The sequence below is a fragment of the Trachinotus anak genome, unplaced genomic scaffold, assembly GCF_046630095.1.
Source record: "Trachinotus anak isolate AG129_WGS33_773 ecotype Australia unplaced genomic scaffold, CSIRO_AGI_Tana_v1 ptg000015l, whole genome shotgun sequence".
NCBI lineage: Eukaryota > Metazoa > Chordata > Actinopteri > Carangiformes > Carangidae > Trachinotus > Trachinotus anak.
In genome coordinates, this window is record NW_027273866.1 from 4,784,442 (window position 1) to 4,803,397 (window position 18,956).

General features: G+C 41.0%; 1 protein-coding gene across 1 annotated transcript in view; it reads left to right on the forward strand.

Moving 5' to 3' along the window:
* mboat2a (membrane bound O-acyltransferase domain containing 2a) overlaps positions 1 to 18,644 on the forward strand; it is a 39,619-nt gene extending 20,975 nt beyond the window's left edge. The window contains exons 3-13 of the mRNA XM_071498167.1: positions 1,688 to 1,765; positions 6,894 to 6,989; positions 8,206 to 8,261; positions 9,811 to 9,865; positions 10,912 to 11,098; positions 11,776 to 11,968; positions 12,567 to 12,670; positions 12,761 to 12,825; positions 13,133 to 13,265; positions 14,885 to 15,036; positions 16,129 to 18,644. Coding sequence (XP_071354268.1) covers positions 1,688 to 1,765; positions 6,894 to 6,989; positions 8,206 to 8,261; positions 9,811 to 9,865; positions 10,912 to 11,098; positions 11,776 to 11,968; positions 12,567 to 12,670; positions 12,761 to 12,825; positions 13,133 to 13,265; positions 14,885 to 15,036; positions 16,129 to 16,309 — 1,300 coding nt within the window. The 3' untranslated portion in view covers positions 16,310 to 18,644. The remainder of the gene's footprint in view (positions 1 to 1,687; positions 1,766 to 6,893; positions 6,990 to 8,205; positions 8,262 to 9,810; positions 9,866 to 10,911; positions 11,099 to 11,775; positions 11,969 to 12,566; positions 12,671 to 12,760; positions 12,826 to 13,132; positions 13,266 to 14,884; positions 15,037 to 16,128) is intronic.
* The last annotated feature ends 312 nt before the right edge of the window (positions 18,645 to 18,956 follow it).

Here is an 18,956-nt window from a genome sequence, read left to right on the forward strand (position 1 = left end):
TTTGAAAGCCTGCCAAAGAGTCTTATTCGCTACAGTAATTAAAGATCCATATAAATGTCTATAACGAGATACATTTTTACAAAGGTAATGTATGGTATTTATTCTACTTGGCTGAGTGCTTTATGTTACACTATCTAAATTATACATTAATTACAAGAATCATGAGTGTTCTTATCACTTAAAATTTTTAATTTAGTGAAAATGACTTATTCTTGGGGTGAATGATAGCCGAATGGTTGGGGTGCATACCATGTAGGCACAAGTGCTCTGACACTCTCCACTGTCTGATAAATAAAGGCTTACAAATGCCCAAAAATAACAATTAAATTTCATTAAAATAAATAAATAAATAAATAAATAAATGATTCCCCTTTTTGCTGGGGACCTCCAGGGACCATCTCAAGGACCCCCGCGGGTCCCTGGACTCCACTCTGAGAACCACTGCTTTATAGGATCCCAGTCAGCTTCTGCCAGTGCAGCTTGCCCGTGTGTAATGCATGATTGCATCTATGCAAACACTTTCATCTCACACACACACACACACACGCTGACTCTTTCACGCCGCTCTGTCTTAGAGGGCACCTGGCTGCAGGTCCTAGAGGATCTGCCTCCCAGATGCTGCAGAGTGTTGGTTTATTTTAGGATGTATTCCCTCTTTGTCAGACAGAGGGGCTTATTTTTGAAAGTCACTGGAGAAAACAATTGGAGATTGTTGAACCGCTTTCCTCCGTCAAAGGGAACTGAGTTCATTTCAGGCTTTTTAGACACGAGGACAGATGTTTGTTTATTACTTCCCTAGCGAACAGGTTAGAAGTTACAATGTCCTTTTGTGCAAGAATTGTAGATATCTGTTCCCCCTCCCTTCCTCAGATATTAGTGCATTCTTTGCTGGGCAAAAAAAGAGTTCATTTATTGCACCCAGCATATCCTCCCTTGTACCCTGCCAACCCCTGATGTCCTTGCCCCCTTTGTTGACTCACTGCAAACACAGTGTGGCATCTTTGCTCTCCTAGAGGGCTTGACGTCGGCAGCATCACACACTGTGCCCTTCAAAGACCCATCTGGTAGCTACTGCTGCTGCTTTTGAACTGTGTATTTGTGCTTCACGGGGAAGGAGAGAGGCGAATGTTTGATCAACATGGACACACATTCACACACGATTCACTCTAATGGTGTGATCCAAGGAATCTTGCAGGCGGAAGACATGGGAATCAACAGTGTGACGGTGGTTCTCACCATCCTGTCCTGTGACTGGAGATGACACATGACTGGGTAGTAAAGGGGGAGGTTCACATGGCTGATGATGGTGTGTGACTGTGGTTTCATAATCCTGTAATTTCCTTGTCTGAACAGCAGTACAGGATGACAAAACAGGATGTGGATTGCAATATAGAGAGGAAGTAAAGTCCTGTCTGGTCTAAGCAAGGAGAATGTGTCTTTGAAAGAATATGTTTTCCAGTAAATAACAAGCCAAGAATGAACCATGTCAGTAAAATGTCAAGTTTTGAATATAGTGGTAAGGTGAGGCAGCATTGAGAAGCTCCGGGCTTAAAGCTAAAGAATCTTGAGCCACCAAGCATCAGCCCCAGCAAATTGTCCTGTAGCAACACACTAAATGCCTACCAGCTCCTTTGTATTTCTCGCTTGCATCAATAATGTATTATTTATGTTGCCTGTCTCCTCGCAGGTATTCCCTCCACTTCCTGGTGCAGAGTGGTCTGTCCTACAGTGTGATGGTCTTCGCTGGCCTGGAGCACATGCACAAGTAAGATCAAGTGGAGCACAAAGGATTGGATTTAAAAATGCACAACGTTTCCGCCCAAAGTGTTATGTGACTTCATGGTCCCTTGAAGTGTCAGAGTCACACTTTTCATTTCTCACATTCTTAAACCTGAAAGGGGAACTGGGAGTATAACACAGGCATCTGACAAAGCCAGTAAACCAAAATCCTGTAGGAAATGTTAGATTACATGGTAGATTATGTAAATACTACAAATTAGTCAACTATGGATCAGTCTCATCTGCCTGTGTTTTTGTTCTTTGAGGCACATGAGCCTGGGTCACGATGACAACAATTCTGCCCCCAGGCCTCCATCTGTGACCATGGCTCTCCAAGGCAAACACACACACGCACACGCACATGCACACGCACACACTGTCTTTGATGTTATTTTTGCCAGAATTCAAGGTTATGAGATGCAGGTGTGAACAGTAGATGTTTTCCCCTTGGGAGAGCGCTTTAAATAGATTCTAACAAAACATTAATCACAAAAGTAACTGCACTCAGAGAGAAATGACTCAAAAGCCAATGACAGAATGACAATGACATTTCAACATCCAGCAGTGTTTTACATGAAATGTCACATCACGCATTTCCCTGGAGGTTTAACCCTCTACAAACAGTATTAGTGGGCTTTTAGCCTGGTGTTCTGTTTCTTGTGTAAGTGGGTAGATAAGCAGCGTCGGCACTCCCTTAATATAGTGCCTATGAAACTGAAAATGGTGGCTATCACCCATGCCAAACCAGCACACCTCCATCATGTTCAGAGTTAAGGTTTGCCCAGCTCCTGGATAAAGGTGCAGCTCGGGGGCAGAGGGGAGGGGAGCCACAGAGGCAGGGCATGCTGACATGTTAATGTTTGCAGAGGGTGTTGAACCCAGGGCCTCAGGTTTTAACATAACAAATGAATTATTATCGCAGCAACATGTTGACATTTAACTCTGGGCTCTGTGATTTTGCCAACTGAGAGTAAAAGTAATCCCAATGTCTATCCCATAGCTTTTGGTCCGCATAGGTTGCATAGGTAGTCAAGGCTTACAAATATTTCAAAACATAGAAATAGGCCATTCTGCTCTACCCTCTCAGGAACATTGCATTTCCCTGCTATTCTTCATTTGTTACTCATCTCTTATCCAATCTACTCCCAATAATAAGTTTGTCCCTTTCTCCCCGTTTGCCTCCTTCTCATTTCTTTTTTGGTACCATTCCTTTCAAATGTCCTCTACTGTTACTGTGTCTCTCATCTCAGTCTCTGTCAGCCATCCCTCCTCTTTCTGTTCACAGTATTTCAATATACATTGAGAGATTTATTCATAATCCACTGCCAATGATAATACTGCTGAGAGACTAAATGATTCAGAGAAATCTTGAATATATACACATAGGGTAAATTGCCAGCCTTGTTTGCTGCTTGGGACAGTCAAACTTTGGGAACACACTCTGTACAGCACACCACTCCCAAGACCACTGCACTGAGGCAGGACTTATGTTCTCTATTTGTTGTTCTCCCACTCAGACACTCAATCCTTTGGGGGGAAATGTACAATGACAGTTTGATGGAGTTGCAGAAAGCTTTTTTTTTTTCTCTGGACCGTGGGACTTGCTGTGAATGTGTGGCTCTAGACTCACCGGACTAGTTTTTGTCAAGTGGTGGGGCATCGTATTTCATACCATTCACGCTGGCGTAGCTCCAGATCTCTTACTCTTGCCCTCTCCCACTCCCTTTGACCGTTCACCTGTTGGATGTGGTGAGCTGACAGGGAATGTTCCAGACGCTTTCCTACTCGCCTCATGTGTGAACACAGCACTGCCTGCTGGTTGACATGGATGAGAGGCAGAGAACTGTGAAATCATTAGATATGGTGTAACGAATGAAGACGGCTGCGACGGTAATGCAAGTGCCCTCTTTAATTGAAACTGGTGCTAAAGAAGAACTGGCTGCTCACACACTCGAGTGATTATTGTATTCTATAGTCTATTTTTTATCTTTTTATTTTTTTTACAGCATGGCAAATTCATACTTTCAGTGGCTTTCAGACTTTTTGGCTCATGTCGGAAATGTTTAGTTGCGACCCCCCCACCACAACACCAGTTGCAGCGGTTGCAAGTTAGTTTAGAAATCAAGAAAGAAATTATAGGAAAGTCTGAATAAAAAACACAATTACAATTATACGATTCATTTTTTTAGTCTCCCATCCTGTTAATCATCTTGCAACCCCTTACATATATCTTGTGACCTCGTGTGTGGGCTCCAGCCCACAGGCTGAAAACCACAGTGAAAGCCAACAGTGTCAACATATGTCAGTTAATTACCTGAAGCAGTGGTGGGTCAACTGACTGGCTCTCAGACAAGGTTTAACATGGAGTTAAGGAAGGGTCACACAGACAGTTGAGACTTATCCCTCTAGCTGTTTACCCAGGATCTCAGCCCTGGCTGAAGTAGCAGCTCAAGAACACTAAAGCAGAGCAGAAACGTTCAAGCACAGGAGCCCTGAACTTTAGCTCTCTAGGATGATCCACCTACCCTCAGGAGAGCATCCGTTAAGGATAAAACTGACTGTCTTATTCTCCATATGTGACAGAAGCATCCTTATTTGTAATCCAAATGAGTTTGGGTGTGAATGCAGGGCTGTGAACACAACAGTGACAAGTGTGCAAATTAACTGCCTCACAACTGGATGCTGAACAGATGGAAATTTCCCCTGGATCTGTGTGTGCATTTGAGCGAGCATGAAGAGTGCCCTGAGGCGTTTACTATGTATGTTTACACAACCCTAGAGAGAGGTCTTGTTGTGTTTAGACATTTATTTATAGCCTGCTTCTCGTTTTCTTTGCTCTGTGTATGGCGTGCATCTATACCTGCAGCTCCTGTGTGGAGCCTTGTCTACGCGTTGACCTGTCTACCGCTGTCCCACAGTGGGAGGCCAGCCTACTTTAGTCCCAGGCTCCAACTGATGCCTTGAGTGGAAATGAAACACCCCCCTCTGAGCTGTGAATTACACAGACACAAATCAGATGAGGATAAAGACTCACTGGTGGGCTCACTGCAGATATAGCTGCTGCAGCACATATAGCTCATATCCTCACAGATAACTGCAGCTGTGTGCTGCCAGCAGAGAGAGCTGAGCTTGGTGAAATAGCGCTGTTGCAATGAAAAAAAAAATGTTAGTAGAGTCAACAGAAAAACTTTAAGCTTTGTTGCACTGTTTAAATGTCAGTGTATGTCTTACAGTCTAGTATGGAGCTTATTTTGGGCTTTGGGCTAAAGCAAGTAAAATATTTGCCAGACGTATGATTTTTTTATTTTTGTAATGCATTATCTTTTTTTTTTTATGTGTTCACAGTATTTACTTTATCTTGACATTGCTGGAGTGATCTGCTAAAGGATGTAGCTCCAAGAAAATATAAAATTCAGTAAAACCTTGTCATAAACCACTAAGGAAACAACTTCTATAGGTAGAGTGTTACTACATGTGTTTTTCCTACTCTGTATGTCACATCAGTAAATGGGAAATTAACTTACTTTATTCACTTTTATTATCATATTACAGAGAATTGTGCTTAAATTAGGAGACATTTGTGATTGAGATGGAAAATGATTTATCAAGACAGGTTTCGAACTGTGTTACCTTCTTGGTCTAAAGTTGGTACACTTGCAGTTTTAAGTTGTGTTGGGTTGGTATATCCCTTTGCAGGTCTAGTTTAGTTATGCTTTTTGTGTCCCAAAATTGAACCTTGTGACATTTAAACAAGTGGCAAGTTTTAGTTTTATTTACCAGAACATTTGAGACAACTAAGCCAACCAGATTAAAAAAAACACTTTGTAGAAAGTATTAAAGATACTTGTGAGGATACTGTTAAAAGGAGCTTTGAGTTTGATTCCAGCTGAGGTCACTTTGTCTACAAATGTGCACTTCCCTTTTAAAAACACATCCATAGCTAATCTATTAATAAGCATCAAGACTAAGTTTACTGGAAGATCAAAAGTTTCTGTTTTCTGTTCTTTCTGGAATATTATTATTGTTGTTATTTCATCACAAGGCACTAGTGGACATTGTTAGCTAGATAGCCCTCAGGGTGTCCAGAATAGAAAACCAGCATTTTCCCAGAAATGAATTTAGTACCATGACACACACATTTAAACCAGTATTGCTGAATGCATCCATGCAGCACCTTTGAATGAGTCCTGTTGCTGCAGGGCTTAACTGGGAATATGGTTCCTATTGTAAAAAGCAATACGGTTCCCATATGTGTAGGATGCTGAAGAATGTTGTGTACACTGTTATGCCCATAAAAACACGCCAAGTGTGGGTTGGACACAAACACAGAAATCTCAGAGCACATAAAAGGACTGCATAATGATTATCTCCTCTTCACAGAGTCTCCTCTGTGGGGTTTGTGATTAATAGTTGTGTGTAACAATAGTAGTGAGTTTTTAGAGACAGAGAAAGCTCTTGAAAGATCTGAAAAGATTTCATATTCCAGCTGTGTGAGTGTCTTATTTTATTTGTCATGTGGGTGTGTGGTTTTTTTTTTTTTTTTTTTTTTTTAATTCTCGGAAATAAAGATCAGATGATGTCTTTGCTGTATCTTGGACTGCAGTTACAGTAGGCTCTACAGAATCAGGAGGTGCTGTTATGTCTTATCTCCAGTGCAGCCTCGCTCTAGCTGGGGTGCTGTATTCCCTCTCGCAGCAGCACAATCCTCTTATTGTTGGCAGCAGAGGAATGCTGAATGCTTCCTAGCTAGCTTTGACTCGGGCTGACTCTGCAGCAGCTTTGTACCACAGGCTTCAGGGCTGCTCTGTCTTTAGTCGTCTGCTGTAAGGTTATGTTGTCCTCCGTCTTCAGCCGCTGACAGTGACACATGAGTGCAGCCTCCTCTTCCCTTTTGTCCAATTTTTGACCCCCTCTCCTTTCCATAGCTCTGCCCCGTTTCCGTGGCCACTGTCTTTTGTACTGTATTGACAAAAGGAGTTTCTCTCTACAAAATTAAAGGTTTACATTATGGGTATCAAGATGAAATCTCTATGTCACTGTGTAGTTAAAATTTGTGACAACAAATGCACCAAAATTTCATATTTATTTCTCCCCCTTTCTTTTTCTCTGTACAGGTACTGCTTCATTGTGACGCTCGGCTATCTGATCTTGTGTCAGATCACACGAGTCTACGTGTTTGACTATGGCATGTACTCTGCAGACTTTACAGGGTAAGCTCCACCAACAACACAGATCTTTACTATCATCTTTTTGGTTCTTAATTAAAAACTGAAGGCTTCCCCTGATGAGAATTTTTAACCCACATAGAGCACAAATGATGCCATAAAGAGAAGCTACCAGTAAGAGTCAGGGGAGTACTGCGTGTGACTCAAGCAGTTTGAGCTGAACAGCAACAAGAGCTTGTCACACTGCTCAGCTGTGTCCACAGGAGGACGCCGATAGGGACTATAGTTCCTTGTGGTTGGTTCCCACTCCTCCAGACTGTCTGACAATTCAAGCAGACAGCCTGCACTCCCAGCAGGGTGGGGGTGGCTAGTTGCTAAGCAACCTTATGCAAACCCATACTGCCTCTGCGAGGGCAGAGATTTCACTCTTTCAACTACTGCGTCTGCCGTCCCTCTGTTTTTCTTGAAAATGTCAAATTCATATGTTTTTCAAATGTCAGTGTCACCCTCACAGTCACATGTGCTTTGTTCTACAGGACCAGGTAATCTATATTTTTACTCAGAACTGCAAAGAAATTTTATTAAAACACCAGGAAATCTTTAGCTTGTTGCTTGGCTTTGACCCTGTAGTTTAACTTGATGCTGCCACTAGCAGTTTTCATGCATAAAATTAGTCAGGACCTTGGACTTGCCGATGCAACTATCAACATAAATGTTTTTTATATCTAAATGCAGGCGAAAGCTCACGAGTGCAGGCTGTCCAACATCTTATGTATCCTGCTTTGATAGAGAATGGTTTTATTAAGTCAGGATGTGTAGCAGAGGACTGGACTGGGGGCCTAAAGAAAAGAAAAGACAAAATAGCTACAGGAAGTTAAACAGGGCCTCCATTTATCCTGGAGAAAACTGCTGATTCTACTGTTACTTGATAAATTGGCATCCAAGGCCATCAGTTACATGATGTCACAAAAAGTTTCCAATCCCTGCCATACAAGATGCAATAATACTGACTGAATGAGTGTGGAATAACAGTTTAACAGGAAAACATCTTGACTAAACCAAAAACAACAGACAAACATCCACAATAAAGGTCAAGTATCTAATAATAATATTTATGAGAAAATGTCAGCTCGTGAAGAAAAACATCGAATTAGACGGATGAGTTTTTATTTGTATGTGTTAAAACGTGAGTATTAATGTTGTAACGAGTGGAATGGGTTTGAAATTCATAATTTTAACTTGGTCTGTTTCTTTTTTTTAGGCCCATGATGGTTATAACACAGAAGATCACCAGCCTGGCATTTGAAATACATGATGGTAAGACAAGTGTCTCTGAAGTGTGTGTGTTTTTAGTGTGTGTGAATCCCCTGGGCAAAAAAAAAAAAAAAGAAAAAGTGACAGACATGACAGAAGTGAAAATGTCGGTTCAGTTCTCTTTGGAGTTTAAAAACAGATCACATGGCCACGTTTCTGAACCAGTAGTCACGTCTGACTGGTCTGAACCAGAACGAGCATAAACACAGTTATGTAATGGAGCAATGACCAAGTATGCACTCCCTCTCTCCTTCCCCCACTCTATGTTTAATGGCTGCCTTTGACCACAAGCCGAGTGTTAAAATTTGATGGCAGTCTTTCAACCATTTATCACAAAATGTACAATCCAAACTGAGCTATGTGCAGTAGGCCAATCAGACGCCATGGAAATACTGCAAACCCTCAGACTTTAAAGGCAGAGCAGCTTTAGGTGATGTGCACAGGGTCCAGTTTATCTTCCACCGGCTGACCTGTAGTTCAGACAGCCTCGGCTTTTTGAAGCTAATGGAGAGTTAGAACTGAAGCACCACGTGTGCTAATGAGCAATAAATAAAGATGGAGACTTGACACCGGGGTTTAAAATAAGCAAGTGTGATCAAGTATCAGAGGCAAGGAGAGGCTTTGAGATTGAGAGGATGATGAGAGTCACTCACAGCTTTTTAGTTCCCACTCGGAGTCTTAAGTCCCCTCAGGATATTCTAGACTGAACACAGTCAGCAGCTTTATAACAATCTGTATATTGCTGTGTGTTGGTGGGTGCATACATGTGTATGCAATGCAGAGTAGTGTAGTGTTTTAAATTCTGTCCAGATATCTGATTCTCCTTGCAACTGTGACTCTAACGAGAAACTACGACTGTAGTCCTCATCACACTCTCGTACAACTCTGCTGTTTATACTGACACACATGCTCGCACTGCATTGTTTTTGCTGTATTTTCATACAGTAAAATACTTAAAGATGTACCCCATGTTGCCAGAGCTGGCCACGAGTGTTCAGCCTAATGAGCTCCATAACCGCAGGTCCCCATAAACTAAAGAGCAGACTGATTAAGACAAATTTACTCAGATGAATTTAGCCCAGAGAACAGAGCCAACATTTACAAACCTTCTCATTAATAAAGGTAACCGTTACCTTGGGCCAAGACTGTCCTCTTAGAATATTTATCATTATGTGGCCAACACAAACATACAGAAAGAACAATGGAACAACCTGTGTTAGATGATAAGTTCTTATGAGGTTATGCACACAACAGCCTCCTCTTCCTGTTGCATCATCTCTTCTTTCCACTCTTTGCTCTCTCTCTCTCTCTGTCTCTCTCTCTCTGTCTCTCTCTCTCTCTCTCTCTCTCTCTCTCTCTCTCTCTCTCTCTCTGTCTGTCTCTTTCTGTCTCTCTCTCCTCTCGCTTTCTGCTCTCTGCTTACTCAGCTGAATGAAGTTGGTATTATTTACATTGTTGGGCCCATGGAAGTCAGCACTTGTCATTACTATGCACTTAAATTCAGAGTTTTGTATAGAAGTTAAAAGAAGTGTCCCTGTGTGTCTGCCTATAGGTTTGACAAAGCGGGAGGGGCAGCTGACTCCCAGTCAGAAATACCTAGCTATCAGGTATGTGACTCAGGTATGTTTTTACTGCTTCAGATGACGGGTTAATTCAATCAGGCTGAATTAAAAAGTTGACATGGTTTTAAATTAGCATTAATGAGCTCAGTCTTAAAGAAATCATGCTCTTTATTTTAATAAATGCTTCATTGCTTTCTCGCGTAGAACATCACTGCACTGCTCCCCTCGCAGGCTCTCTCTAGTGCTGTCAAGCCACTGTTATGCGCCCCGTATCTAGGAAACCACGCATTTACTGCTCTCATGTGACCTGTATTGTGGGAATGCCCATCCCCTCCCTCAATCCTGCATTACAACCGCAGAATTTTTTTGTTAGAATTGGAGACGGTAGTTCCGCTGATTTGTGGAGAGAATGCAAAAAATGCAAGATTTGAATAGGGAGATGATTTATTGCTGTAAGTCAACAGGGAGTTAATATGTGACAACAGAGCAGAGACAACATAGCTGAACACAACAGAGAGAAGAGGCAGGACAGAGAACAGGCCTGGTGTCTTTGTTGTTACAAAAACCATTCTAATCTTATATAACATGGTAAATGCAGTGTACCTTTAAGACCCCAAATATGAGGTACCAAACCTTAGTTTCATGAACCTTTTGCTGGGCTGCTGTCAGTGTGATGCTAACTCAGAGATGGCTGCTGGGAGGGTGGGGAATTAGCTGTCGAAACAAGAGCTCCTGTTCAGGCAGTTAGATTGCTGCCTCACCCAGCAGATTAAATTCGCCAGGGAAGGGTAACAGAGCACAAAATCTCCAGAGTCAATAAAAGCACTCAGAAACCTCCCTCCTGGTTTCTCAGGGGGCTGGTCACAATCCCTACATGTGGGGATGGTATACTATTACACTGTATTTTAAATTGATGTCTAAGAGAAAAGCATTTGGGACTACTACTCTAAGGCATGAATCCCTGAGTTTAGTCAGTCTTGGATTATTGGAATTGGACTGTTTAATAAATGTGAAACAATGCAATAGTAAAGCTATGAAAACATTTTTTTCTTCTGATATATCTGCTCTTGTTTCTCCCTGTGGCCCTCAAGTCGGATGCCCAGCTTGCTGGAGTACCTAAGCTACAACTGTAACTTCATGGGCATCCTGGCAGGGCCCACTTGCTCCTACAATGACTACATGGCCTTCATCGAAGGCACGTGCTACCAGCCTCGCCACCAGGAGAATGCCAATGGCAAAGAGAATGGGAAATACAAGCAAAGCGAACCCTCGCCCAAGGTACAACACAGTTTGGTTCCACTCAGCTTGACTTCCTTCAGCTGAAAAGAAAATCTGGTATGCAGACAGGATTTACAATAAGTACACAGAGTAGAAACATCACAATTTTTTTCCACATGAATAGAAGTGCATTCCTCAGGTGAAGTCTCCAAACACTGTGGTAAAATAGACCCACATTTTGTGTTATAGCAGGTAAAAAACATTACAAAATGCTTAAAACCCTCAAAGAGAGTGCTCGAAATCATCATGAGGGGTTTTGATGTTACAAAATGGGATTTTAAACTATGAAATTCTCTTTAAAGTGCATGTTTGGGTACTGTTAGAAGCCCAGGGTAATTATGATGCATTTGGTTCCCTTTAGAGAAACAGAATCTGAGACTTTATTGAGAATTTAATGACCCAAATATCTAAACCTCAAGGTTATTTCTGTATTCTTACTGCGCGATACATTAATAATTTAAACACACTCCAAGATTTGAGTGTGTTTGTGTCATAAGAGAAAGGAACAGAGTCAAACACAGACATTGCTGAATATAAAACATGACAGAATGCTCAAGGTCTTGAGTTAACCTCAACTTAATGGGGTTTTTAAAGCACAAGTGTCATATCTTATAATGTGGTTATTGTTCTTTTTTGAATATAATACAGTGTTTATCTGTCCTCTCTTCTCCACCCAGAATGACGTCATCTCCAAGCTGTGCACGTGTGCCATCTCACTGGCCATCTATCTGTCCCTGTGCAAGCTGCTCCCAGTGGAGCACTCCATAGATGACAACTTTGTCAACGCCACACCGTTCCATCTTCAGGTCATCTACCTGTACCTTGCCATGCTGGCACTGAGGCCAAAGTACTACTTTGTTTGGACACTTGGTGAGTTTGATGTGACTTTATCACAGGAGTACAATCAGTGATAAAGGGGACTTTATCACAGTACAACCCGGGATAAAGTCCCTCCCCCTCTCATTTGATATGAAGATACATATTTTTATTTGATTATTTGTTAATCAAAATGAACAGGTATCAACAGGTACCAGGTATCAAGAGAGACTGGCAGCACAGTGCAAATTCAGTGAATTTAGAGATGAAGCAGGACTAATACTGATGTGAATTTAATATGGAAGTGCTCCTGCTTTGGTTGTTGTTTAATGCCTCTGCTTCTTTGAGTGGTATGAACTCACTGAGCTGTTCTTGGTTCAGAGAGTTTGGTTATTTTTAAAGTAGCCTGTGAGTTGGCTAAAAGAGTCCAGACTCTTATTTAACGTCATTTCTTGAGGCAACAGTGCCACCTAGTGCTGAATGGAAAACGACAGCTCTTTATTCTTCCTCATGACAAATACATGTGATGCTGTATCTCCATCTGTTTCTGTCATTGCTTCACAAACTGATGTATTCTAAGCATACATAGCTGTTGTCATCCTTCACTGTTGCTGTTTTAACCCTCAGAAACATTTGTCCCTCTCTCCTGCAGCTGATGCTATCAACAACGCTGCCGGATTTGGCTTCAATGGATACAACAAAGATGGCTCCCCACGGTGGGACCTGATATCAAATCTCAAAATTCTGGACATTGAGGTTAGGCTCTTTTTATGAGATTCATTATATCCTGATAAAGGCCCTTTTCAACTAAAGCCTGAAACTATATTGTTTACTCTCCAATTTCAGTTTGCCACCAGTTTCAAAATGTTTCTAGACAACTGGAATATCCAGACAGCTCTTTGGCTCAAAAGGTAAAACGCTTACAGGTTCTAAGACTCTACATTTTTCAGTGTGTGGGAGGAAGCTCTCACTGTTGAGGGTCGTTCAAATATCAGCATCAATGTAGAATACATTTATGTATTGTCTCATATATATATAATATTTAGTAAATATTTATCTTCATTATAAAATACACAGAAATCATTAATTATCATTGCAAAACCAAGCATTTCTGACTTGTATTACATACCATACAACACTGGCTAAAAATCTGCAGTGAAACTTTTCATTTGTCTCTTCTTGAATTGATGATGTGTGCCATGTCTGTCGTGTCCCCAGGGTGTGCTATGAGCGCTGTCACATCAACCCCACTGCTGCCACCTTCCTGCTGTCAGCCATGTGGCATGGGGTGTACCCTGGCTACTACCTGACCTTCCTCACTGGCATTGTCATGACCATGGCTGCACGTGCAGTGAGTACACACCCTTTCTGTCTATACAGTACATGTTGTTGGAGCTTATATTGTTATAGCTATATTGTGGACTTGTTGTAGAAATTCTGCTATGAAAATGAATTTATTTGTTTTTCCTCTGCCCTGTGAGAGTCTAAGAGCTCTTTAGATTTACCACAGCTACTTAGCAGACCAACAAACATGCAACAAAATCCCTTTATGGAGAGTAAGGAGATAATGATACAGTAATACACCGCTTATACCTCATTTTAAGAATGAGGCCATTACCACTAATCTTTGTTAAGCCAGACCTCTTCACTCTGGTCTTGTGAAAGAAGGAGCCAAGAGGATATTTATGTAGAGGCAGTGGAGTGTTGGAAGAAACACACTGTAATTCTTGATAATCTACTTGGGAAGTTTGATTAACTGAAACTCCAGCGCAGCAGATTTTGCTGTGCAGGTGAGTTCTTGCAGGGACTTTCTTCTTCTATATCAAGAGGATGACACAGATACTCCTGGCCCAATTGTGCCATTAAACTACAGGCCAGGGCCACACAGACATGTTCAGAGATAGATTTCTCAAGAGTTACAAGAAGTCAAGGCAAGTCAAGTTTCATTTATATAGCGCCATATCACAACAGAAGTTGTGTCAAGGCACTTTCCAATTGGAGGAGGTCAAGAACTTCTCTATAAAGCATTAGAAAGAAAGAGACTCAACAGTTCCCACTGAGAGCAAGCACTTGGCGACAGTGGCAAGGAAAAACTTCCTTTAAAAGGCAGAAACCTCAGGCAGAACCGGGCTCAGGGTGGGCGGCCATCTGCCTCGACTGGTTGGGTTTGAGAGAGAGAGAGAGAGAGAGAGAGAGGGAGGGGGTAAAGTTAGCGATAATGCAGCTACTGATATAAACATAGTATAAATTATAGTTAACAACAGTGACAGTAATTCAGCAGCAGGTGTTGAGCAGGATCGTGGAGGCAGTTGCAGTTGGAGATTCTAACTCTGCAGCTCGGGGAAGAAGGACCTGTAGAGAACAGCAGGGGGAGAGAAAGAAGGAAAGAGAGAGGAAGGGGTGGAGGAGTGAGTTGTTGGTTACAGGGAGATGGAGAAGGGGGAGGAGCACACAGCTTGGGTGCTCATATGCATGAGAGACAAACAGGCAGTTAGAATAATGCAGTAAATTCAGAAGGTTCACAGTAATTTTGTCGGCAGAATGACCTGAGCTATACTATGTCTATGCTGGGTATGATTGATTTATTAAGACTGAGGCCCACCCGTCAAAACAGGTACAGATCTGAGGTAGTTAGAGAATATACATCTCAGTAAAAGTTAAGGCATAAAAGTAAGTTTTAAGTTTAGATTTAAAGGCATGAATTGAGTCGGACAGTCTAATATCAGCAGGGAGGTTGTTCCAGAGCAGAGGGGCCCGATAAGATGAAGATGCAAAAACACAGAAAGAGAGATAATAAGCAGAACTAGACAATAATGCTTGCTGTCATGAAGGCTTTCAGTAATTAGGTCAATTCAAGTTTAGTTTACTGTGCAGTGGAATGTAATGTTAAAGTCACAGCCTCATTTACTTCTTGAAGATTATGTTGACTGTTCAATTTACAGGATGTTTTTTTTGCCCCCTCTCTTCCAGGTAAGGCACAACATCAGACCGTACTTCCTGGTCTCTGACTCGTACAAGCGCATCTACGATGTCATCACGTGGGCATGTACTCAGGTTGCCATTAGCTACACAGTGGTGCCATTTGTCCTACTTGCTGTGGGACCCTCACTCAAATTCTATAGGTATGTGCGTTTGATTGAACTGTGTGTTGATATTGATACTGTGCGTTGATTCAAGCTATATTTCTGACACTGTATGAGAGATAAACTAAGTATGAGAGTACAAGAGAGAAAACTGTCGACTTGCTGTGAAGTAATTAGTAGAGGGAGTTGTGTGCGCCATTATTGTGTAAAATAATTATAATATCTAGCTTGTAAATCAAGTTGCTTCCTACAGTGTAGAAATTAACCTGGTTCCCTCTCGTTGGCTGTAACAGGCTGTAACAGTTAACAAGACAGCTTAATGAGCGAAGGATATGGAGGATTGATTAAGAGGAAATAAAATGAGCGGCCTTAACGCTGCTCGGCTGCTGCCATGAAATAAAGTGCCAACAATGGCCAGTGTCATTCAGAGGAGGGCTGCTGTGAAATCTGCACATGGCAGACAGACAGGCGGTATAAAACAGACTCATTAAAGGAGCAGGGAGGTGGAACTGTGATATATAAATGTACACAATGCTATCTGTGGGTATTGTTTAGGTCAGTGACATAATAAGCATGTATTATGTATAACCTGGTAATGGTAAATATCTTTCTATATTTAGGTTAGTTTGACAGAGCGGTCAGCAAAAAGTAGCTTTTTTTTTTTTTTTAGCTAATTTAAGCCATTTCTGCTGTAAATGACACTTATTGAGTCGCTATTCTTTTGACTGATAATGGTGCATATTATGGATTTGACAATCCCCTCCACCTTTCTCAAAGCTATTATAGTATACTTGTTATACATTGCTGTGCAGTGAGTAACAAAACTACAGCCATGCTAACAGCTCTGCTAACAGGCTGTACTCAGGCACAGGGCTAATGCTACTGCCAACATGCTAACATTCTCATAATGACAGTGATGCAATGACATCCAGCAGCTGTCGGGATATTTCAGTCTTGATCGAAGTAGACTGACCAGCTTGACAGACCAGCACTGTGATGCCTAGATCCACTTTGCCAGCCTGGTTAAAAAAACGGATTTACACGTCTTTGTTCTCCACTCATTCTCATTGTACTACCAATACCTATAATGAAATGTGTTGAGCTAATTCTAACATTGGGATGTCTGTGCAGGACTTGGTACTTCTGCTTACACCTTCTGTGTCTGCTGGTGGTACTGGCTCTCCCTGTCAAATCGAGACGCCGGGAGGTTAAAGAGCAGCAGGACGGCCTACAGAAGGACGGCCTACAGGACAGCCAGACAGAGCACAACAGCACAGATAACAACTGCAACCAGAAAGACAAAGCCACATGAGGCTCGGGATGGTGACGCACAGTCCCCTCAGCAGCAGAAACACTCAGACGAACTATAAAACCACAGAGAGCTCGAGTGTGGCGAGTCTGTTTACTTGACAAAGAACCAAATATCGGACGCTCTGAGAATCCTTACAGACAGAAAATACAATGTCAATGTCCTGTCAAAACTTCCAGTAGCAAGGATGACAGCAATCACACTTCTGACATGGAAAAGAGACCAGGATGTAACAATGGCCACGGTGTAAACTAATGAGTGATAGTGGTTACTTTATATTACATGAGTGGAAATGAAGAATTCCAAGCTGCCTTAAACCCTCTATGTACTCAGTTATGAAGGCACACTATAAGAACCTAAATGCAGTTACACCATTGTGGTGTTGGGTTATACAAAGAGAACAGAAGTGCAGTATGTGGAGGGTTTTTGTCATTGTCTGGATACAAGCCTCTGTTAGGTGGAAACGAAAATTGTATTCATGTAAAAGAAACATAACCTTTATCATCAGCTGCCAATTTCAAACAGGCCTTAGGATCCTCAAAACATTGTTTGATTTCTATGTCTTTTTTAAAATCTTTATTCGAGAAGAATTCTCATTGTATGTGTTTTTGTATTTAGATGTTTGTGACAACACTATTGGAAGTCCATTCTTAATATTTTTTTTTTCTGGGTTGAATTGAGTGTGGAATTCAGATTTCGTCCATCTCCAGCAGTGGGAAGTCTAAAAGAGGCACTCCAGTTACTAAATGGATTTCTATTTCTTTTTATATTTTTCATATCTGCTGCTTTTGACAAACATGACTCATCAGATAAATGTGTGTTTCAAAGGGAGTTTATTTACCCTGTTGTGGTTTAGAATACTTTTTTTTTTTTTTTTTTTCAAGATTTCTGACTTTGGGTTCAGTGGTGTGATCTTTTTTTTTTTTTTTAGTATGTTCATATTATTCACACAACAGGTTTCCTCTAGGTTCAAATGTCTTGCCTCTGTAATACTGTAAGTCTCCAAAACTATTTCCTCAATGCAAGTCCTGAAGAATAAAACTGTATAACTGGTGAAACACGGTGGATTAACATCACTGCTGAACACTTGGACAGTTTAATTCATTGTCTGAGGATGCAACTGAAATCTAATCAGATCACCACATTCACTGGGGACTTATTTAATTGCCATAAGGTTTTGTAGCCATAATTATCAGAAATAAATTGAATGTAAAAGAAAAGTTTCCAAATTGATGCACAGTTCATGATAGCACATATTGTATCCAGGCTATAAATTAAGTGCAATTTGCATTTGTCTATGAGGAAATCTGCTACGGTTATTTATGTAAGTGACATAATAATATTGTACAAAATTCAGAGACATAGACCAGCTGTTGTGGTAAATTGTCTTATTTCATATTGTGTGCTCTTATGTTAGATTAGGGGATGTTTCAGGGTGCATTTACTGTATGGTTTAGAGACACTGGTTCCTCATGTTGTTTCGGTCCATGGCTCACCTTAAGCCTTTCAACTCATCCAGGTTACTCTTTACAACATGCAGCAGTTCGAACGGCCACTCCTGTGATACTTTGCTGTATCATAAGACATTTTTAGGGGTTTAGTGAAGAAAATGTGGCACAGAGAAGGCAACCTAAAAAGCACCTAACTGTCAAATGACAGCAGGAAATCATCTGGGGATTTGAAGCCTACAATATCCTAAACACTTTGAAGTTGTGCATATTATTTTTTTCTTAAAAAAAATGTCAACAAATTGAGTTGGTTTGGTGCATTTGTGTTATATAAAATAATAACAAAGCAGCAGAGGTGAGCTTTGAAGTATGGACCTCTTTCATTTCTTTTTAAGACTTTCTAACATTGCATATTCCTGCCATAACTGTGTGTGTACCAGTATTCATGTGATCCGTACATGTCGATGTGGTCTCAAGTAAACTATATTTGTAGCCTGGGCCCTGTGTAGGAGTGTGTGGCCCACCTAAGGGAAAGGGATGTCATACTACAAACATAGCGATTATTGCACTGCATGGCCACCCAAACCAGCAGATCAATGCAAACTGCTCCATATGTCCAAAGTGCCAAATCACAAATGGCGCATTTTGTTTTGTGTGAATGTATGCATGTGTGTTTGTGTGTGTGTGTGTGTGTGTGTGTGTGTGTGTGTGTGTGTGTGAAAGAGAGCGAGAGAGAGCATGTGTCCATGTAGTATGTGTGTGTGTGCGCCTGTGTAACATAATGGTTATTTTTGTGTCAGAGGGAAATTTATTGAAAGATTTGTATAACAGTACATTATAATTCTGATTTATGTGGCAAAATAAAGAGAAATTATTTTTAAACACTAAAACGATGTTTGAATTGATGTCTTATTTTTGTCCAATAATAGAGACCATGAAATGCAAAAATTGAGCTTGTGCTTTTCCTGCTATAAGACATAATGTGTTCTGTGAAAAAGGCTTATGATACTTAATTTTATGTTAAAACAGGTATTTATTTTTGTGAACTTTAGGTTATTTAACAATATTTTAAATGGTGACAGCACTTTCCCAAATACTACAAAGGGAGAAAAGTAACATTGGCAATCAGATTTTCGAGTTCATTTCAAAAGAAGCATCCATAATATATATAGACTTAAGGCCACCAAGACTTTTATCACAGT